General features: G+C 40.8%; 2 protein-coding genes across 5 annotated transcripts; both read left to right on the top strand.

Moving 5' to 3' along the window:
- Positions 1-2,233: 2,233 nt before the first annotated feature.
- Positions 2,234-7,169, top strand: LOC110765521 (NAC domain-containing protein 72-like). The gene is made up of 6 exons (XM_021968661.2): positions 2,234-2,640; positions 2,758-3,029; positions 3,264-3,419; positions 3,597-3,746; positions 6,276-6,539; positions 6,691-7,169. The coding sequence occupies exons 1-6, from the start codon at positions 2,451-2,453 to the stop codon at positions 6,973-6,975; spliced, it is 1,317 nt and encodes a 438-aa protein (XP_021824353.1). The 5' UTR covers positions 2,234-2,450; the 3' UTR covers positions 6,976-7,169.
- A 1,812-nt stretch (positions 7,170-8,981) lies between these two features.
- LOC110765538 (uncharacterized) lies at positions 8,982-16,537 on the top strand. 4 transcript variants are annotated; one of them, XM_088248034.1, is made up of 5 exons: positions 8,982-9,393; positions 9,508-9,778; positions 10,015-10,140; positions 15,629-15,817; positions 16,102-16,537. In XM_088248034.1, exons 2-5 carry the CDS (start codon positions 9,734-9,736, stop codon positions 16,414-16,416), a joined length of 675 nt encoding a protein of 224 aa, XP_088104160.1. In that variant the 5' UTR covers positions 8,982-9,393; positions 9,508-9,733; the 3' UTR covers positions 16,417-16,537. The 4 variants fall into 4 exon arrangements, with proteins under 4 accessions (XP_088104160.1, XP_088104159.1, XP_088104158.1 ...); XM_088248033.1 differs by having other exon boundaries at positions 16,096-16,537; XM_088248032.1 differs by having other exon boundaries at positions 16,054-16,537.
- The last annotated feature ends 6,682 nt before the right edge of the window (positions 16,538-23,219 follow it).

The following is a 23,219-nucleotide window of genomic DNA, read 5'->3' as shown; positions in this document are numbered from 1 at the left end:
TTCCATTACATTACAAAAACAAAATATCTCCAAAAAATGTAATGGAACATATTAATGGTCCTTCATCTTGACTGATGTTGATGATTGGTACATATGTTTTCTTTTCCAATCATTTGCAATGTTTCCATTTCTACCACATTGAAAAACATAAATTAATATAAACAAAGTTAAAACAAAACCAAATACATGAAAAACAATACAAAGCAAGAAAGCAGCCCTTACCTTTCTCCATCTTCTCCAAAGTCATATAAAATTCCAATTCATCTTCAGTCGGTTCTTTGTTGAAGTTAAAGCCATCAGCCCTTAGCCAATCATTGGAGCAAATAAGGGTCTCCACTGTTTTTGGAGTCAAAGAAGCCCGAAAAGGATCCACAATTCTTTTCCCAGCACTAAAGGCAGCCTCTGATGGAACACTTGATATACAGGGACAACAAAGATATCCTTTGCAACCTTAGATAATATCGAAAACCTTGGATGGTTTTCTTTCCACCGATCCAACAAATTAAACCCAGCATTTTTAGGATTCTCAGGAGGCTCCAACAAATATTTATCAACTTCATTCCTAATTTGAACCACTTGTTTCTCTTTTATTGATCTCATAAAATTTTCAAGCCTTTCATCACAGTCAACAATACTTGTTTCCCCCTCACCTTCGAAATTAGTCTCCACATAAGCTTGGGCAACAACTGGATCTTCTTTCTTGTACTCCTCGTACAACTTCATTACAAGATCCTTCACCCTACTTATCATCGCATTAACTTTGGAAGCATCCTCTTCCAAATCACCAAAGCTAAAGTGGACATAATCCACTTTTTAACGGGGATCAAGAACCACAGCCACTATTAGGAGTTGGTTCACATCCTTAATATTACCCCAATACTTGTCATACTTGGATTTCATTGAAGTGGCCACCTTTTTCATAAAAGGATCTTCACTTGTCATTATTTTCTTCAAGAGATCAACAATAGAGCACATCTCATGGAAGGCTACATGGGAAGTTACCGTCTTATAAGCACTAAGCTTCAAGGTAGCCTCATAAAACCTTTTCAAGAACTTCACAAAAACCTTTGCATATTCCCAATCCACTAAACTTGGGGGGCTCAATTTTGTTCTTAAACTCCCTTGCGTTTCAAGCCTTCTTTTTTTTTTTTTTTTTTTGGTCTCTCATCCTCATGGTCTCCAAGGGTTTCCTCAAAGTAAGATGCAAAGTTTGAGTCCTCATCTTCCAACCTCTCGAAACCTTTTTGCAATTTTAAGGCGGCTTCTAGCATCTCATAGGTTGAATTCCACCTTGTTTTGCACTCCAAAGGCAATAGACCTTTGCTATCAATCTTTTGCAACATAAAACATTGCCTAAACTTGTCCAATCGAGATGGTAAGGATCTTGTATACATACAAGCTTTTTGAATCCTCTTGATTGAATCATTCAACTCACACAACCCATCAAACACAATCAAATTAGTTATGTGAGCACAACACCTCATATGTAAAAGTCCCCATTCAACGAAAGAGTGCCCCATTGGCCCAATTGCCTCTTCATATGCCTAATAGCACCATCATTAGCGGATGCATTGTCAAGTGTGATAGTAAAGACTTTTTCTATGGTATATAACAGGCAATCGTTTGTAGAAGATCAGAAGGGATGTGTATGCTGGATGATACATTGCAAGTACTTAATCAAGAAGAAACTTATCCACAATCAAATAAAAAATGCAGGCTCATGTCTGCTTCTTTTCTGCCGAAGAACAGTCTAAATTTGACCGTGGTTGCATCAAAGAATCATGCAATCTAGGAAGATTAGGTACGCCAATCCTAGTTTTAGTAAAATCATAGAGCATTTTCTAATTAAATTGCTCATTTAAATAGAATCCACCTAGAAAATGGTCTCATATTTCAATAAAAGATGTGATTAATAAAGAAATATATATATATATATATATATATATATATATATATATATTGGCACAGAAAGAGATACAAAACTAAGGGTTTCACGATCACATCATTACATAATGTTACTAGGTTTAATTTGGATGATCGACAAGATTATTAAATGATGGACTGACGTCATACGTACAAGATTGTTGTATTATACATACATAACATGAGTGTATTTAGTAGCATCAATGTCACCGTCATACTAAAGAATTGCTCGTGAGCGGGAGTGAGTGGGTGGGCTCCACCATATACCACGACAAAAATTCCAAAGACATGTAAGCCGCAGAGGCAAAGCAGTACGCAGGGGAAGCCAAAGACTTGGAAGTCAATTCCGTACTGTTCTGTTGTTTTTAATCATTAGAAAAGAAGAACCAACGCATTAATCTCAAAAACCCAGCGTTCCAATTTCCCAATTGCCTCTCACAACTCAACACTTGACAGAAACATATAGATAGTTGAATTAATCAAATCAACAAATTGTAACATTCTCTCTTCATATAGGACAGACAGAGATGATCAGCTTCAGCAGAGCAGCAGCAGAAGGAGGTGACTTGACGCTGCCAGTGGGGTTCAGATTTCGTCCCACAGATGAAGAGCTGGTGGACTACTATTTGAAGAATAAGGTGCAGGGCATGGATTTCCATGCGGAAGGCATCATTGATGAAATTGATATCCTCAAGTTCGAGCCATGGGATTTAGTTGGTAATTATCAACAATATCAGTTCTTCAATTTTCTTACTTCACTTGTTGTAATTTGCATTTGAATCAGTCTCAAACTCAATTGGGTCCGATCCAAATGTTGTGTTTTATGCTATGCAGCGAAATCGTTGATGAAGCCGGACGATGAGAGCGGGTTCTTCTTCAGTCAACCAGAGTACACCCCAAAAAAAAAGACCAAGAGGACCACAGAGGTAGGCTTTTGGAAGATAACAGGCAGAGAACATGACATCAGGACTCGAGACAGGAGAAGAACCGTCATCGGCAAAAAGAGGATTCTGACCTTTTACATAGGTCAAGTTCGCAATTCCGACAAGACCAACTGGGTCATGCATGAGTATTATATCCCTAAAGCCCATCCTAATGCCAACCAGGTAATCATTCTCTTTCTTTTTTGTACAATATGATATACATGTTGTGCTATAGAAATTTGGTTCCGAAATCAACAGATAGCTCGAAATCGAAACCCCTACCTTCGAGCCAAATTGGTTTGTTATGTAAATATGCAAAACTTAGAGATGTCGGCTTGCGTTAGAAGTTACCTCATTTGATTTTCTATTGCCTCTGCTTTCATTACATAATTGGTTTTCCAACTTAATTATATGCAGAGGGACTTCGTTCTCTGTCACTTGAAGAAAAATGTGAAAAATTCAGGTGAGATTCATACTGATGTTGCAACAACCTGTGATGAAGTTGAGCCTAGTACTCACAATGAATCTGATTTCGAAAATCCACCAGCACATGATATGATTGATATTCTAGAGGTGAGGCTTTCATTTCCTGAGATGAGCTTCTTCGTATATATCCGGTGCAATGCTGCAAGGGGCTTCATAAGAGCTTTTATCTATGCACTCAAGCTCCTGTATTGGATTCCCCCTCCCCCAAATTTTCTTGGACATTGGAAAAACAAAAACAGCACTTATTTTTTCTTCCAAATGCAGGAATATGTTGATTACAATGCGTTGCAAACTGCATTTGTAGCGAATGACTCGGATGCTGAATTCGCAGAGTTCTTAGAGACGGTTCTTGTTGAACCAGATGGTGGAGTAACCAGTGACACAGACATGGAACCATTCCATGGACATGTACAGGTAAAAAAAAAATGCTCTCCCTTAGCTACTAGAGAACACTCCAATAGCTAATGAACCACACTATGTCCGTAGGAAAATATCACAAGGACCCTCTGTAGTCTGTAGTAATGTGAATAATGTGCCACTACACAACTGAAACCAACATCATCAGTGGATTACAATATATAAATGTTGAATCTGTGTACGAGAATCTGAGAAAAAAAATATCGAACTGAAACCGAACAGATGAACACTAAAAAAATCCTTTTAAAGTGCTTTAACACTTTTTTTTAGCAATCATAATGTGATATAAATCTTGAAAGTAGTAAGCTTCTTTAACAAAACCAGATGAATATCAACATTTGCAGCTTTAGTGTTCACACATACCATATGAATATCAACAAAATATAGTATACAGAATCACGAAAACGAAGGACGTTGTGTGTGCTCAAAACCAATACCTTCTTCTCCTGATCAATTAAACTCTCTGCGTTTTGTGGTGTGAGTTTAACTGCTGACATAATCAAGATATAGGGGCTTCTTTTATAATTTATCAAGTGTTGTGAATTTTAGACAACTTGAAAAATGGAGATTATAAAGATTAGTCTAAACACAAATTATAATTGCAAGTGCACAAAGTCAATCGTAATATAGTATGGCAAATACAAGGTCATTCCCACGAGGATTGAGTTCAACTTCCAATTAGTCCAACCTAATTTACTTCACAAAATACTTTAACTACTCTAATTATATAAACAAGAAATTAAACACGTAGCATACTCACGTAAACACAAAAGGGGTTTTTGAAAGAATGATTTAATTAACAATGAAATTAAAAGACAAAACAAGTAGAAAGTCACAAAACACAAGGATGAGAAATTCAAATTGATAAAAGCACTAGGATAATAAATTCACCACTAGTAATTCGATCTAGCCTCTTATTCACCTACCTATTAACTAACCATTTGATGTCGCCGCTTAGTTTTCCTTTTTCATGAATTACCTATGATATTTAGGCTAACTCGTATATTCTTACATGCAATTCGCCTATGGTATTTAGGTCAAATATCAACACATAGAAACTCATTAACATCAGTTAAAACCTCTAACAAGCATGTAAACCATAGGAGTATGGTATTTACCCCAGACGAATTACAAATCCTAATCACAAGAAGCAAGCCTCAAATTAAGTTTGGTATTTACTCTAATTTACATCCGATTAACTCAATTAAAAGTCTAGATGGTGATCAAGTATCAAGATAATCAACTAGGTTATTAAGCACAATGATTAAGAATCCAACATCAAATTGCAATCAATAGATAGGTAAAATAAGAGAACTAGATTATCATACTAGGGCTACATCATGCCCTAGCAAAAGAAAATTAGTTACACATAATCATAGAATTCGACATAAACAAAAAACATAAGGAAGAAACAATCAAACTTAGCCAATTGCGATACTCTTCCGGCGTCTCCAATTTCTCATAGTCTTTGTGTGTCCCCCCTAAGAAAAACCTAATTAAAACATAAATCTCAAATAGGTAAGTAATTGACTCCTCTTCCTACTTGGACTAGGATAACACGTCAGTTACTTTGCACGCACGTTTGGGATTGTTCCTCCTCCAAGAAAATTTGGGAAAAATATGTAAATTGTAGGTTTTTGTCTGATCTTTCCAGCCATATATTGTCCGCCTTGAGGAAAAATCAGGAAAGTCTTCAAATATTCATTCTTTCATAGAAGCACAGTTTTGACGGGATTGCACATTATGCTGACTTAACTTCAAAGACTGCTCTCATTGGCTGCTCCAAAAATTCTAGAAAAATTCCACAATCATCTTCAAGATCTTAGCTTTCATCTCCAACTGATATCGTACTAAAACTCCACCAAAAAGTCGTGTTTCCTTTGGAAACCAATAACTTGCTCCAGAAAGCTGAAAATTGAGAAAATAAAGTAATAAGTCCTTTTTAAATCAAATTCTCCTATAAAAACTAAGTATAAAGAGTACATAAATATGTAAATTTATGGACTTATCACTAAGCGAGCAAAATCACTAGATTTACCAAAACCATAAGGAAAATTTTGCTAATTGTCCAGTGTCAAAACCATATATAAGGACACACACCTTTAGGCAGAAGTATTTACTGCAATACTCTAATCTTGAGTCGGACTAATTCATCTGTCAATAACTTAAGGTCATGTTTCGTAACTAGTATTTGATTGGCTTGGATAAGTGAGTAAATTTAAGGTATATTGAAGGAGAAAGTGAAGGTAGGGGTGAATGACTTTCCATGTTGGGGGATTAGGAGGGATCAGTTATAAGGTGTTGTTATCTTACCATTGTGGTAAAAAAAATTGTCATGCAATAAACAGAGAGCCAACTGTAAGTCATAATTCAGTCTCAGCTCATAGAAAAATATAGAAAAGAATTGGTTCCAGAATCTATTGATGGTGTTTGTTTATGAACAATAACAATGGTGTCATATCACTGAGTGTATTACATAAAAAAAGAAATAACTTGCTCATATTTGTGGACATATTTTTGTTTCAGACAGAAATGGATAGAGGAGTATTCTATGGTTCGAGCCAGCCCAGCCGAGATACAGGTGGCATATTTCGTAACCAGATCTCCCCACAGGCTGCTTCTTCTGTCAATGTAGCACCTAAACCTGAGACTGATCGAGTTCAATTAAAGTCTGATGCATCTCAAGGAGCACAAGGACCACGACACCTATCAGGTCCCATCATTGATACTTCCGCTGACGAATATTATACAAAGGAAAAAACACGCCGAAGAACATATCCACCAGCAAAGGTGAGAGAACCAAAACTCCAGGACAGAGAACATGAAGAAAGGCTTCTTTCTCTCTCTCTCTCTCTCTCTCTCTCTCTAAGCTAGATATATGTTCTTATATTGAAGCTTTGTAGAGGCTTTTTCCTCAATTCAGTTTGGTTTCCTTTCGCAGCCCAAACAACCTGCATATCGTGGAACTGCTGCTGATTTGCCCCAGAAGCAGATCTCTGTAACAAATTCTAGCCAAGACAAGAAGGTGGCTCAAGGCAAAAATGCAGAAAAGGGTATGGAGCAGACACAGAATAGAACAACCGTCAGCAATTGGAAGGGTTCCTTCATTACCTGGCAAACATCCCCGTTGACAACAAGTCCCCCATCAGTCTACATTTCCAACATTTTTCTAGGCCTTTTTTTGTTGTACTCTTGTGTCCGGGAAGTAGTTTTATATGGGGAGTGAGCTAAGCTCACTCACCAGAAAATATTTCATTCTAGTACAAATAGAACCCATCTATAAAATGGGTCTATAATTTTTACAAAATATTTCGGTACGCTAAAGATGTATATATGAATATAGTCCATATAATTTTTACAAATTCTATCAAATATTGATGGAAAAAAAAATAGAGATACAACGCGAAGGTTTGACGGTCACATTGTCATGTGTTGTAATGTGTACTACGAGATTATTATACAATAGACTTAAGGTGTAGTATTAATGAATGGATATACCATTATCACATGATTGAATTAGTAATATAAACTCGACTATGTGACGGATATACTTAAAATTTCCTCCATGATGGGAAGCTTCTCGATCCCCGCCGGGAAGCACACACAGCCATACATTGAATTTCACACGGTTTAGAGTGCGTGGGTGGGGTCCACCCTATGCCACGACAAAAATTCCAATTCCGAACCATGAAAGCAGTCGAAGCAACTCAACACTTGACAGAAACATACACAAACGCATTACTCTGAAAGAAAAGCCAAAGACTTTGAAGTCAATTCCGTACAATTCTGTTGTTTTCAATCATTTTGAAAGAAAAGCCAACACCAACGCATTTCTCACAAAAACTCAACATTCCAATTTCCAACTAACACAATCTCACAGCAACTCAACACTTGACAGAAACATACACAGACAGTTCAATTAATCCAATCAAAAAATTGTAACATTCTCACAATTAATCCAATCAAAAAATTGTAACATTCTCACTTCATAAAAGGATAGAGAGATGATCGTCATCAACAGAGCATGAGCAGCAGCAGAAGACGACTTGTCAGTGCCAGTGGGGTTCAGATTTCATCCCACAGATGAAGAACTGGTGACCCATTACTTGAAGAAGAAGCTGAAGGGCATGGATTCCCATGTCAGCAACATCATCCGAGAAATTGATATCTTAAAGTTCGAGCCTTGGGATTTACCTGGTAATTATCAACAAATCCCAGTTCTTAAAGTTTTTTTTCTTACTTCACTTTTCATTTGCATTTCAATCAATCTGAAACTCTCTATATGCAATTGGGTCCAATCCAAATGTTGTGTTCTTACTTTTTTACCAAATCCCAGTTCTTGAATTTTCATTTTTTTGACAATTAATTTATTCTGATACCTTTTCAATTCGCATTTTAATGAGTGAAATTTTGCATATGCAATTGGGTCAAATCCAATGTTGTGTTTTATGTTTATGCAGAGAGATCGTTGCTTAAGTCGGATGATGAGAATTGGTTCTTCTTCAGTTGACCAGAGTACAACAACTGGATTTTTGAAATCCTAAGTATGACTTGATGATGTGATTAGCTTTTGACTTGTCGCTTCAAAATCATAGCAAGAGACAGGACAAAAACTAATAGCAGCATAGGGAGGAACTATGGTAAATAACAGGCAATCGTTTGTAGAAGATCAGAAGGGATGTGTATGCTGGATGATACATTGCAAGTACTTAATCAAGAAGAAACTTATCCACAATCACATAAAAAATGCAGGCTCATGTCTGCTTCTTTTCTGCCGAAGAACAGTCTAAATTTGACCGTGGTTGCATCAAAGAATCATGCAATCTAGGAAGATTAGGTACGCCAATCCTAGTTTTAGTAAAATCATAGAGCATTTTCTAATTAAATTGCTCATTTAAATAGAATCCACCTAGAAAATGGTCTCATATTTCAGTAAAAGATGTGATTAATAAAGAAATATATATATTGGCACAGAAAGAGATACAAAACTAAGGGTTTCACGATCACATCATTACATAATGTTACTAGGTTTAATTTGGATGATCGACAAGATTATTAAATGATGGACTGACGTCATACGTACAAGATTGTTGTATTATACATACATAACATGAGTGTATTTAGTAGCATCAATGTCACCGTCATACTAAAGAATTGCTCGTGAGCGGGAGTGAGTGGGTGGGCTCCACCATATACCACGACAAAAATTCCAAAGACATGTAAGCCGCAGAGGCAAAGCAGTACGCAGGAAGCCAAAGACTTGGAAGTCAATTCCGTACTGTTCTGTTGTTTTTAATCATTAGAAAAGAAGAACCAACGCATTAATCTCAAAAACCCAGCGTTCCAATTTCCCAATTGCCTCTCACAACTCAACACTTGACAGAAACATATAGATAGTTGAATTAATCAAATCAACAAATTGTAACATTCTCTCTTCATATAGGACAGACAGAGATGATCAGCTTCAGCAGAGCAGCAGCAGAAGGAGGTGACTTGACGCTGCCAGTGGGGTTCAGATTTCGTCCCACAGATGAAGAGCTGGTGGACTACTATTTGAAGAATAAGGTGCAGGGCATGGATTTCCATGCGGAAGGCATCATTGATGAAATTGATATCCTCAAGTTCGAGCCATGGGATTTAGTTGGTAATTATCAACAATATCAGTTCTTCAATTTTCTTACTTCACTTGTAATTTGCATTTGAATCAGTCTCAAACTCAATTGGGTCCAATCCAAATGTTGTGTTTTATGTTATGCAGCGAAATCGTTGATGAAGCCGGACGATGAGAGCGGGTTCTTCTTCAGTCAACCAGAGTACACCCAAAAAAAAAAACCAAGAGGACCACAGAGGTAGGCTTTTGGAAGATAACAGGCAGAGAACATGACATCAGGACTCGAGACAGGAGAAGAACCGTCATCGGCAAAAAGAGGATTCTGACCTTTTACATAGGTCAAGTTCGCAATTCCGACAAGACCAACTGGGTCATGCATGAGTATTATATCCCTAAAGCCCATCCTAATGCCAACCAGGTAATCATTCTCTTTCTTTTTTGTACAATATGATATACATGTTGTGCTATAGAAATTTAGTTTCGAAATCAACAGATGGCTCGAAATTGAGACCCCTACCTGCGAGCCAAATTGGTTTGTTATGTAAATATGCAAAAAACTTAGAGATGTCGGCTTGCGTTAGAAGTTACCTCATTTGATTTTCTATTGCCTCTGCTTTCATTACATAATTGGTTTTCCAACTTAATTATATGCAGAGGGACTTCGTTCTCTGTCACTTGAAGAATAATGTGAAAAATGCTGATGTTGCAACAACCTGTGATGAAGGTGAAACTCACAATGCATCTGATGTCGAATATCAACCAGTAAATGACATGAATATGGTGAGACTCTAATTTCCTGAAAAAGAGACATTCAATAAACCAACTGTGGGAGCAAATTTCCTCCCACGAGAATATTCCGTTGAAAGATTCCCCTTTCTTCTTCACCGCCTCTTTCTCCCTGCAAAATAAATTGGATAAGAGGACCACACCCGGGGGGTGTTGGCCAAAGGCCCTCCGATGCCTAAGTTAGTTCAATTGATTTAGGGAAAAACCAATAGCTAAATAGGGTACGGAGATATATATGTAAGGTGTAAACCGGGCGGCCGGAGCCTTATGTAAAAGAGAGAGAGAGAGAGAGAGAGAGAGAGGTGGCTAGGATTTGTGAAGGGAAGAGCTCTCTAGAGTTGACGTACCTCATTCTGACGTACCTCATTCCTTGTGCGTGGCCAAGTATTTATAGGGGGCCTTGACGAGGTTGGTGTGGTTGGTGAGGTTGGTACATTTAGGGATTTGATTAATTAGGGAATTAATCAAATCCCTAATTGTGGTAGGTGAGGTTAGTGGGGTTGGTGTATTTAGGGATTTGATTAATTAGGTATTTCTCAATTTAATTGGATAACCCCCAATTAAATTGAATAACCCCCAATTAGGTTTAGTAATTCCCAATTAGGTCAAATAATCCCCAAAAGGAAGGAATTACTTGACCTAGGGTTCTGATTTAATTTGGTTCCCACAAATGCCCCCCAGCTTCTGCATGGCGCGTGGTTGCATGCAGGAGATGTAAATCATCTGTTAGGCTAGCTGTAACTGGGCTTTCTTCTTGGATTTGGGCTCCTGAGTGGTTGAAGTTGGTGGTCTGCCCCCAGCCCAGGATGTTGAGAGATGGGAGCAGAATCGTCCAGACTCTGATGATCTGCTAGTTGGGCAGGAGAAGTGTTCTGCTAGTCTCCCCTCCTGGGTGTAGACAACAAGAAGGTTGGCGCTATGCGAAACACTCGAGACGTTCTGCTCAAGCCTTCTGCTAACAAGCTTGGAAACCGTGATCTGCTCCATGAATTAGTCCGCTCGCGAACTAGTTCACCTGCCGAGAAGCAAAGAGATGTTGATATTCCTCTCTGAAGTTCGAGTCGCCGGCACCAGTCAAGGGATGGAGATCGAACTGGGAGGTGTGTTCATCCGCCCAACTATCGCGATCCAGCTATTGAGTCACGAGTAGTCAAGTGTAGATGAGTGTCGATGAGTGTGGCCCGTTTGGCCTACGTCCGGAGACGTGTCGTTGAGAGTGACCCGTTTGGCCTACGTATGGAGACGTGTCGATAAGAGTGGCCCGTTCGGCCTACGTCCGGAGACGTGTCGATGAATGGCCCGTTCGGCCTACGTCCGGAGAACGTCCGGAGACGTGTCGATGAGAGTGGCCCGTTCGGCCTACACCCAGAGACGTGTCGATGAGTGTGGCCAGTTTGGCCTACGCCCGGAGACGTGTCGATGAGTGTGGCCCGTTCGGCCTACGTCCCGAGACGTGTCGATGAGAGTGGCCCGTTCGGCCTACGTCCGGGGACGTGTCGATGAGAGTGGCCCGTTCGGCCTACGTCCGGAGACGTGTCGATGAGTGTGACCCGTTCGGCCTACGCCCGGAGACGTGTCGATGAGAGTGGCCCGTTCGGCCTACGCCCGGAGACGTGTCGATGAGAGTGGCCCGTTCGACCTACGCCCGGAGACGTGTCGATGAGTGTGGCCAGTTCGGCCTACGCCCAGAGACGTGTCGATGAGTGTGGCTTGTTCGGCCTACGTCCGGAGACGTGTCGATGAGTGTGGCCCGTTCGGCCTACGTCCGGAGACGTGTCGATGAGAGTGGCCCGTTCGGCCTACGTCCTGGGACGTGTCGATGAGAGTGGCCCGTTCGGCCTACGTCCGGGGACGTGTCGATGAGAGTGGCCCGTTCGGCCTACGTCCGGAGACGTGTCGATGAGTGTGGCCCGTTCGGCCTACGTCCGGAGACGTGTCGATGAGAGTGGCCCGTTCGGCCTACGTCCGGAGACGTGTCGATGAGTGTGGCCTGTTCGGCCTACGTCCGGAGACATGTCGATGAGTGGCCCGTTCGGCCTACGTCCGGAGACGTGTCGATGAGAGTGGCCCGTTCGGCCTACGTCCGGAGACGTGTCGATGAGTGGCCCGTTCGGCCTACGTCCGGAGACGTGTCGATGAGTGGCCCGTTCGGCCTACGTCCGGAGACGTGTCGATGAGTGTGGCCCGTTCAGCCTACGTCCGGAGACGTGTCGATGGAATTTGTGAATACTCCATTAGAAAGAAAAGTTTGAACTTGTATTGATGTCTATTTGACTACATTGCTTTATTGAACAAAAGAGATGAGTCGTATGGGTAACATCAAAAGTAACTTGTCTTCAATGGAGGTGAGGGAGGCTTGGCCGCCTGCTTGGAGCCGAGCTGATAGGTGAGGAGCTTCATGGATAGTACCTCCGGAGGAAAAGTCGCTTGCTTGATCTTTCTCTGCTGCTCCTCGGTGGTCAGCTCGGGCTCTTAGAGTCAGCTAGGATCGTACTGATCCGTATGACTTTTTTTTCGTGGAGGCTCATTGGCAACTGCGTCACGATCCTCGATTTGTTGGATAGCTCCCCTTGCAATGAATTCCGTGCAACGGCCGTCTCCGACCAGCTCTTCGAGGTGCTTTTTCCAGGCAAAGCAGTCCTTTGTGTAATGACCGTGCCCTTCATGGAATTCGCAGTATTTACTGGTATCCTTCTTGGCTGGGTTTCCCTTCAAAGGAGATGGTTTCTTCAACCAAGGAGCGTTCTTTACTTGGGCCAGGATCTGGTGTATCGGGATAGTGAACTTGGTATAGCTCTCGGCTGCTGGGGCACCTCCCTGAGGCTGTAATCCGTGCTTGCCTCCATCTTTGTCATTTATCCTGCCGTTCCTTTGGCTTGCCTGCTCAACCGGTTGATCGGCTTGCTTGGCAGCCTTCCTTGCGGCGATCCGGTCATCGTCTCAAAGTGCGTAGCGCTCTGCTGTCACGAAGACTTCTTCTAGTGTTTGGCAGGGAGAGATGGTCAGCTCACGATACAGCTCACACTCAGTTGGCAAGCCTCTCTTGAAGGCAGATGACGCGATCCGGTCGTCACATCCTACAATGTTGGCCTTTTCTGCTTTGAATCTCTTGATGTAGTCTCGAAGGGATTCGTCGGACTTCTTACGTAGGTTGAACAGGTGGTCAGGGTTCTTCTTGATCGTCCGGTAAGAGGTGTATTCTTTGGTGAAGGCGTAAGCTAGCTCCTTGAAGTTGCTGATCAACCCAGATGGCAAGGTGTGAAACCAGTCTTGGGCTGCTCCTCGCAAGGTCATTACAAACACCTTGCACATCAATGCGTCGTCGGTCTTGGGAAGGATCATGACACTTTTGAAGTATTTTAGGTGGCTTTCGGGATCGGAGTCCCCTTTGAATTGGGTAAACGAAGGCGTCGAGAATCGCTTCGGGGGAGCAGCCTGCTCAATTTCGACAGTGAAAGGTGTGGAGTTAGCTTGATCCATCTCCTTGCGTAGGGCATCTTCGAAGTTCCCGCCGGCTTTCAGGTCTCGTAGTTGGTCATTCACAAGCTTCTTGATGTCCTCTGCACGCATTGCTGGTTGGACACGTTGGCGACCCTCGCGATTTGGACGACGCTGATTGACCTCCTTATTGATTCGCAAGGTTCGAGCTTCTCGGCTGCGTTGCCTAGGAGGCGTGTTGGTGGACTGCGCTTGCGAGTGATTCTCCTCAGCTTGTCGACGAGAATCGGTCCTTCAAGAGTGAGCAGCGGAGCGCCTTTCCTCGCGGTTCTCACCGTGAAGGTTGTCAGGTTGCTCTCCTTGGGAGCCTAGCCTTTGAAGACTATTCCTCGACGAGTGAACAGCAGAGCGCCTTTCTTCACGATCCATATTGCGATGGGTGTCAAGTTGACGACCCTGGGAGCCTAACCTTTGAAGAACATTTCCCTGCGGGCCCAGTCGGGCGCGGATGTCAGGTTGTGGGCCCAACCTTTCACGCACATTGCTCTGAGTGTGGCTTGCGGATGCTTGTGACATGTTGGCAAACTGATCACGTTGTTGTCCCTCTCCTTGTCTGCTTGCTCCTGCTCGACCTGCTTGGTACCCATCGAGCTGCCTATCGGCGCATTCGTCCATCCTTCTCTCTTCGCCCAGTGGTCCAAGGCCAAGGTTTTGAGCTAAGCTTATATGGTTGATGAGCTGGTCAACTTTCTGAGCTAGCTGGTCGACTCTTTGATTAAGGTCTGCTTGACTTCGTGGATCGGGAGGAGAGAAGTGTGTGGAGACCAACTGCATACGGGCTAGGGTTTCATGGGAGGTGTGCGCAGGAGCGTGTGTCGAGCGTGGAGGCAATGGAGGGAATGCTTGAAGTTGTTCCAAGATTGGGCCTAAGTCAGCGGTGGTAATGAGCCCACCTTGATGGGAGGTTCCACCATGCTCGGCGGTGGTGCCATGAGGGTGGCTAGATCCGGCCACGGGGCCTTGGATGACAGCGGTGGCCGGCGCGGTGGTGAGAGGTGGTGGTGCCACCATGTCGATCGCGGGATCATGGGTGGAGTGGCTATGAGCCGTCGCGGATTTTGCCATCGCGGCGGTTTTGCCTCTCGTCTTCTTGCTTCCAACCATGGTTGTTTGGAAGGCTTCGGTGGATTGGAAAAGTGTGGAAAATGGATTTAGAGCACGCTTTGAGTATAATTCGTGCTCTCAATGAAAGCACCAATTTGTGGGAGCAAATTTCCTCCCACGAGAATATTCCGTTGAAAGATTCCCCTTTCTTCTTCACCGCCTCTTTCTCCCTGCAAAATAAATTGGATAAGAGGACCACACCCGGGGGGTGTTGGCCAAAGGCCCTCCGATGCCTAAGTTAGTTCAATTGATTTAGGGAAAAACCAATAGCTAAATAGGGTACGGAGATATATATGTAAGGTGTAAACCGGGCGGCCGGAGCCTTATGTAAAAGAGAGAGAGAGAGAGAGAGAGAGGTGGCTAGGATTTGTGAAGGGAAGAGCTCTCTAGAGTTGACGTACCTCATTCTGACGTACCTCATTCCTTGTGCGTGGCCAAGTATTTATAGGGGGCCTTGACGAGGTTGGTGTGGTTGGTGAGGTAGGTGAGGTTGGTGAGGTTGGTACATTTAGGGATTTGATTAATTAGGGAATTAATCAAATCCCTAATTGTGGTAGGTGAGGTTAGTGGGGTTGGTGTATTTAGGGATTTGATTAATTAGGTATTTCTCAATTTAATTGGATAACCCCCAATTAAATTGAATAACCCCCAATTAGGTTTAGTAATTCCCAATTAGGTCAAATAATCCCCAAAAGGAAGGAATTACTTGACCTAGGGTTCTGATTTAATTTGGTTCCCACACCAACCCTTGCTGCAAAGGGCGTGTAGAGTGTTCACTCTGCACACGAGGGTCCTTGGTTTGATTTTCCCCTCCCCAAATTCACTATATATATTAGATGAAAAAATAATAACCAACACTTATTTATTGTTCCAAATGCAGGAAGATACTCGGCCACCAGAAAATGGGGACTATTTTGAGAGGGCAAGGGATCTTTTGCTTGCAAATTCCCTTAGTAATAATGATCACAATGCGTTTCCACCTGAATTCGCAGAGTTCTTAGAGACGGTTCTTGTTGAACCAGATGGTGGAGTAACCAGTGACACAGACAGGGAACCAGTCCATCACCAGGTAAAAAAATGCTCTCGATTCGCTCCAATAGCTAGTGAACCACTCTACTTTTTTCTATTGGAAAATATGACAAGGAACCTCTGTAGTAATGTGAATAATATGTCTGTCATTCACATTATTACAGTCCTTTCTAATGACACTTTTCCTATAGAAACTTAAAATCAAAATTTTGTAATGTGCTGATAGTTTGCACAGGTCAAACACTCAAAACTTTGCTTCATTTTTTGTCAGTATAGGCTTTGGAAACTTGCTCATTTTTTGGGACATATTTCTTTCAGGTCCAGAGTTTACAAATGCGTTGTGAACCACAAATACTTTATAAACTACAATGTGGTTCGAGCCAGTCCAGACGAGATACAGATGTTATACTTCATAACCAGTTATCCAGACAGGCTTCTTCCTCTGTCAATGTAGCATCCAAACCCCAGACTGAAGTTCAATTACAGTCTGGTACATATCAAAGAGAACACAGACCACAACAGCAATCAGGTCCCATCAATGTCTTTAGGGATACTTTTGCTGACGAATATTATGTTAGGGAGATACTTCTTATTCTATTAGGATTTTTATTTATTTCCATTTGTATAGATATTATGTAATTAGAATTTCACTTATTTCCTAGTTTAACCCTAATAGGGTTGTAACCTTGTATTATAAATACCTCCTTTCGGAGAATGAAATATATCTGAAAATATTCTACCATTTTGTTTGACTTGGCATCAGAGCTGACTTTCTGGTGACCTGTGTGTGTTGTGCCCACCTGTGTTCTACTGTGTGCCCTAATTTCTTTTAGGGTTCGTGTGCCCTAATTTCTTTTAGGGTTCTTGTGCCCGTGCCTATGCTGTGTTTGTCGTATCTGCTTCGTGTTGTGTTTTTTCCGCTGCCATCATGGGTGATGATTCCAAAGTTGTGGTTGGTATTAGTGCGTGTTTGTGCCTGATAAATCTCGGCCATGAGCTGGCCGAGGGAGCCCTTTCTCTCGGCCCTGGCACTTGTTCGCAGAAGCTGAAACGCAGCGTTTCGCCAGGGTATTTCGCCTTCCTAAAAATAAAAGAAGAAATGCCAAGGCATGATCATCTCGGTCTCAAGCGTAGGCCGAGGCCAAGGCCGAACAAAATTGCGGCCAAGGCATTAAAGGCAAATCATCACGTGACAGCAGGGTCCCAGGCTTCATTTAATGAAGTAGTGCCTGTTTAATGCAGCAAACCCATTGGCCACAAAGAAGCTTTTAATGCATGAGGGAAGGTGGGAAGTGACTGAAGTCAGGATTTGGTGATGAGGATCAGAGTGATTAGATGTGGACATTCTCACAAGAATTCTGACAGCCTGAGATATTGGTTCACCAGCTATCCAGGCCATAAATGCGTCTCCACGGCCAGAGGCTCAGAACCCCACGATCAAGAGCGGCGGCCGAGATTCACCGGGATTTCTGGGGTCTCACCACCATACTTCACGATCCCAAATGTCGATTGGACTGCCCACTTGCGCTAATCAGACTCCACTATGCGTAAATTCAGCCTCGATTACTCATCCAGGGACTCTTCCTATAAATACAAGACTTGAGCTACATTCAAAAGGTTCAACACCAAAACAAAGCCTCCCACGGAGCAACTTATTTTTTCCTGTAATGCACTTTCAATATCTTTACTTGCTTTCCTAGGAGTAGTGGTAGATTGTAAGGAAAATCCATTCATCAATATATCATACGACCCTTGATTTTCAAGGCGCCGGAGCACCATCCTTGTTGTTCGTTCACTCACCCCATATATCATACGACCGTCGCTCCCTGAGCAGCGCGCCGGAGCACCGCCCAAAACCCACCACCAACACCATCACTCGACGGCCTTGTAGTTCAGGCCGTGAACCTAACAGCCGAGACCAGTTCCTCTCTCGGCTACAATCGTTTGACCAGGAAGACAGATCAAATAGGCGCACCACTTACCCATCCAACACTCATCAACACATCAACGCACGGTAGACCGTGCTGGCACGCCCGTGCACAAACCGCACTGCACCCAAAAGCAGGAAACCCCGTGTTAACGCACATCCCCTCGGCCCGGAACTCCAGGCCGTGAGATTTGCGCGGCAGACAGTGCGTCTACACCAAAGGAGGACCGTCCCTCGCGTGATTACTCTACCCCAATTACTTCTGACAAATTGGATGGCTCCAATTATGCCTCTTGGTCTCATGGTGCGCGTATTACGATTACTAGTCGTCGTTAGGCCTGGGCTCGGGTTGGATTGGTTTGGGTTTGGGCCCAACTCGAACACCGAACCGAAACTTTTGGTGTGCTCTTTTTCCAACCCGAACCCGAACCACGTAAGTGAAAAACCGAACACTTCAGGTAACTGTTGTGTAGATACAGCTCCACCAAAATGGATTTAGCTGCATCCTCAACTTGTGATACTCGCAAGTGCACGAACCGTTGGTAGTATAGCATATGTAAGTGCGAGGTCGATTCCACAGGGATTGGTGATTGAATGATCCAATTTAGTTTCCCTACACAAAATAGAAACAAAAAAAAAAGAACATAAAACAAGGAAGAAAGAAATAAGTAACTCAAGCAAATAAGTTCCCAAGTTCAATTTAGATTAATGGATTGATTCTAGCTAAAGTATGATTAAGCCATGGTGTGTGGTCATAACCTTGTGTTCCTAATTCCCTAATTTGATCATTTGTTGTCTAACCTAAAATTAAGCATTAGGAACCCATTAAGCATAGAAGAACATTTTAAACAACCAAGTATGTATCTAATCCCTGTTGTCGAATGTCCATACATACTCTTCCTATTCATAGTTCAATTCGAATTAAAGCATGGTGTATACTCTTAATTCAAACCAAGATAGCTAACATGCAAGCCTAAATGGTGATCAATCATTCAAACTAGCATATTAACTTATAAGCATAATGAATAAGAACAAAAACCATAATTGAAACTTGGAAACTAATTCAACTTGAAAACTTAAGAAAAGAATTTACATAACAAAGAAAAATAAATTACAACTAAGAAAACATTAAGGAAACTAAGAGAACTTTGAGGAAGAAAGGAAGTGTTTGAGAACTTTGAGGAGGGAGAAGAAAGTGTTTGGGAACTTTAGAGAATTTTGGAAGAACATGTGTTTGAGAGCTTTGAGGATTTTGGAAGGGAATGTGTTTAAGACATGGGGAATTTGGAAGAGAGTGTTTGAGAACTTGGAGGATTTGGAGAAGAAAGTAGAGAGGTGTTTTGAGAGCTTTGTGGATTTTGGAAGAGAGTGTTTAGGAACTTTGAGAATTTGGAAGAGAGTGGTTGAGAACTTGGAGGATGTTTGTGAACTTGGAGAATTTGAGAACTTAGGGAAGGAAGAGAAATGTGTTTGTGAAGTGTTTGAGACATGGAGACTTTTGGAAGAGAAGGGAAGTAGAGAGATGTTTGAGAACTTTGAGGATTTTGGAAGAACATGTGTTTGAAAGCTTTAGAGAATTAGAAGAAGAGAAAGGAAAAGTGTTTGATATTTAGTACAAAGAAAATTTAATAGAATGATCTTATTACAACAATTGAGAACTACAAAGGGAAACTAAGAGAATTTGAGGGAGAGAAGGGAAGGGAGCTCTAGAGAAGTGCTTGAGAGCTCCCCCCCTTGGGGTGTGTTTACAAGCTTAGAGAACTTCCCTATTTATAGGCCTAGGGGAAGTGAAAATCTGAATTCAATATGGCTAATGCATACAACACTTGTTTTATAAAATCTGAAATGGTTGATGCACTTGTATTAGAAAATCTAAATTGGGTGATGCACTTGTATTAGAAAATCTTGAATTGGTTGATGCACTTCACCAATAGATCCCACCAGCAGCCCTAGCACATCTTCATGTCACCATGACCAAGCTTCCAACCAGAAATGATAGCTCATACCTAGCTCACCATGACCAAACATCCAACCAGCACATGCTGAGGTCAGCATGACCAGCAACTTCAAGGGCTTACAACTTGGGCTTCTCTTAATCAAATTAGGACTTTAAGCACTCGAAATTGAAGTTCAGAATGTCTTCTTTCCAGCCATATGTTATTTGGGCCAATCCAAGGTCGGAGGAGGAAGTTAAGGCCAAAACAAATTGCTAACTCATTTTTCGCGCTGATAAGATCCATCCTGAGCATGGATCTGTGTTTGCTAGGTAACGGACTCCAGATTTATCCAATGGGGCTGAATTTTGGATATGTTATAGTACACACCAATTGGAACAACTTTCATGAAGAATGTGGCCTCATTCGAGCTATGTAGGTTGTTGAAACAAAGCTTGCAATATGACCTACGGAACTGGACTGGCAGGGGGCTGTAGCCAAAATGAGTTTGTCTTTAAGCTCTTCATCCATTCATCCAAATTAGGCCTTAACATGCTTGAATTGCATGAATTATTCTCTCTAAAGCCATCATTATTACCTAAAGCTCAATGAACTGAAAGATAAACACAAAAAGGATTAAAAGCACAAGTTTAACTCAAAAACATAACCAAATCATAAGTTAAAAGGGTACAAAATGATATGTAATTTATGCACCGATCAAATACCCCCAAACCTAGATTTTGCTAGTCCTCGAGCAAAACAAAAGGAAAACAAAGATAAAAACAAACAAGAAGTTAATTAAACCACTTTCGTAGGTAACTCGATTGCATTTAGCGTATGCAACAAGCCTTTAAACCTCTAGGCATCCCTAGTAGGAGGAGTTGTGTCTCCTGAGGGTTTAACAGATACGATACCCACAAACGTTTTTCTAACTCTACAAAACAAAATGGTTAGAAAACTTATTAGATTTGTTAGTCCTTAAGCAAAATAAAAATAAAAATAATTATACAAACAAAAATAAAACCAAAAACCAAAAAAATAAATAAATAAAATAAATAAATAAAAACAAAACAAAAGTAAGACTCAAAACAATCTTCCCGAACATTTTCTGAAGAGAAATGACTCATGCACATGACTCAAAAGTTTTTAACAATAAAAACTCAATTTTAGACATTATTCACAAAGCGGCAAAGTTCAAAACATAATATGCTCAAAGTGTAGTAGTGTGATAGCCAAATGCAACAAATTCCCCAATCTTAGTTTTCACACAATTTCAAAAATCATACAAAGCACAAGTTCAACTTCAAATCTCACCAAAGTTGTCCTCTCACAAATGAATCACTTAGAAGAGGGCTATAATGCAACACTCAGTTATAAACATGAGATTAGAGTTAAACCATAAAGACTTAACTCAAAATAGAAAGATGAAGAACTTGCATTAATATGATCTCAAGAAGGATGCCAAACACTTAAAAGCAGAAAATGAATGCAATTCAACCACATGACATTTAAGATCAATTTAGGTCTTTAGTAAAGGTTGTAACTGGGCCAAGGGAGTAAGGTGAGTAAAAAATGAAAGGTATGGATAATACAAAGTCCAAGGAACTCGCAATGTAAGAGCATAAAATAATTGTTTACAAGACTTCGAATCATCACGATTAGATTTTTTCTTTTACATGATCAAAACTCCTTATACCTTCATTTACATTGATTGATACTCCTTTCCTTTAATTGAACAAACACCAATTTATTTTGAAGGCCCAAAAATGAAATTTCAATCAACCACCACTTAAATTTTCTCTTTTCTTTCACCAATTGTGTGATTTTTTTTTTCTTCGAAATGTAACACCCATTCCCAAACTTAGTATGAAAAACACATCCCAATTAAAGCTCATGAGTTCCTTAGAAAGGTAAATATTTGTTTTTCAGGCTAAGGCGAGGAAATATAATTGGTAAATGAAAGAAAAAGGTTTACATGTTGGCTCAAAATGTTTAACAATGGAAAATCATGCTTAAGCATGCATAAGGTTAGCTTGAAAGGTACAAACGATCCAAAGAGGGCCTTAATATCATTTCTTAAATGTCATGAAATCGAATTGCAAAAGAATGAATGACTTTTAAATATTCAACCAAATCAATGAATAATGAGATCAAACAACAACTTTGATGACAAGAAAATAAGAGTATGTGTATAACACTCATGAAATGAAGCACAAGGCTCAAAAGCTCACATTTATGGTTATATAAGTCTAATTTATGCTTGATACAATTCTTTGGGTCATGCAAATCCTTTAATTGGAGAATTATGAAACAAATGGCAAGTGCAAAGAAGGTTTCGAACATATCATGCTAGAACGATGCCAAATTAATTATATATATTTTTTTTTTACAGTAAAAATTTACAAGGAAAAAAAAAATTAATAATAAAAAATAAATAAAATTCAATTTTCATTTAAGTCATGCAAACATTTATCACAATCTCATCAAATGTGTTCGGAAAGTGAATAAAATCAAAATCAAAATAAAATAAAAATAAAAGCAAGACTTAAACAAAATAAAGTAAAAATAAAGTAAAAATAAAAACAAGAAAATAAAAAAAAAAATTAATTAAATTAAGGAAAAACCAATTTTACATGCTAAACTCCAATACCCCCAAACCTAGAAATGAACATTGTCCTCAATGTTTAAAAATTAGCCACAAACAATGTCATAACAACAAATGAAAGGTATTAAAGCAAATAAAAAAAAAATTCACAAAATCACAAAAGAAAACAAGAACAAAATAATTATAAAATAAAAATTACAACACAAACAAACAAACAAACAAACAAACAAACAAATGAAACAGTAAACCCTAATCACACAATTCTGAAACCCAAAAAAAAAATTTTGAAGCCCAAAGCCCACAATTTCGAAACACAAACCACGGTGAATTTAACCCACTTTGAAACCCAAACTAAAGTGAAACCCGACCCACAATTTGTTTTCATTTCCGGCTTTTTATTATTATTTAGTTTTGTAAAAACAAACTATCGAACCGTGATTAGCAACACAAAGAGCGGGATTTTAACATGGGTCATGATGTCTCGGTTCAGTGTAAGGGACCAACAGACAGGGCGAGACACGTGTCGACGCATAGAGGCGCCGCAGACTCCACAAGCAAAAATTACGGGCTCATGGAAAGGCGCAAAGACTTTACTGAACGCGTTCGTTCAGAAAAGACACGTCGTGATAAATGAGTTGGGTATGGTTGGAAGGCGAGAAGGTTGTGGGACTCAAGGAATGCTGGAGATTCAGAAAATGCTCAGATGCTGCAATGGCTAGGGTTTGTCAAAGACTAAGTCTATAAGAAAGGGTGAAAAAAAAACGCAAACTCAGAAACACACAAAAGAGAAAAGAAAGAAAGAAGAAAAGAAGTGAGAAATCAAATGGCCTCTTCCTACCCCTTTTCGTTGGATCTCAACCTAGCTCCACCGACTCAGACACGAGGCCAAGCAGCGGCACCAGTATGGATGCCCTACTTTGCTTCCGCACGGGGGCCTGTGACAGTAACTGACTCAATACTCCTGGACAACGATGTT

The sequence above is a fragment of the Prunus avium genome, chromosome 2 (genome assembly GCF_965620075.1).
Source record: "Prunus avium chromosome 2, drPruAviu1.hap1.1, whole genome shotgun sequence".
NCBI classification, from domain to species: domain Eukaryota; kingdom Viridiplantae; phylum Streptophyta; class Magnoliopsida; order Rosales; family Rosaceae; genus Prunus; species Prunus avium.
This window is presented reverse-complemented; position numbering and strand designations above follow the sequence as displayed.

Bases quoted from the DNA above. Each gene is read 5' to 3' on its own strand.
- LOC110765521 (XM_021968661.2), top strand. From the start codon at position 2,451: ATGATCAGCTTCAGCAGAGCAGCAGCAGAAGGAGGTGACTTGACGCTG. The intron at 3,420-3,596 runs GTGAGGCTTTCA...TTCCAAATGCAG, and splicing joins ATATGATTGATATTCTAGAG to GAATATGTTGATTACAATGC. The intron at 3,747-6,275 runs GTAAAAAAAAAA...TTTTTGTTTCAG, and splicing joins CATTCCATGGACATGTACAG to ACAGAAATGGATAGAGGAGT.
- LOC110765538 (XM_088248032.1), top strand. From the start codon at position 9,734: ATGCATGAGTATTATATCCCTAAAGCCCATCCTAATGCCAACCAG. The intron at 9,779-10,014 runs GTAATCATTCTC...AATTATATGCAG, and splicing joins CCCATCCTAATGCCAACCAG to AGGGACTTCGTTCTCTGTCA. The intron at 15,818-16,053 runs GTAAAAAAATGC...TTGTCAGTATAG, and splicing joins GGGAACCAGTCCATCACCAG to GCTTTGGAAACTTGCTCATT.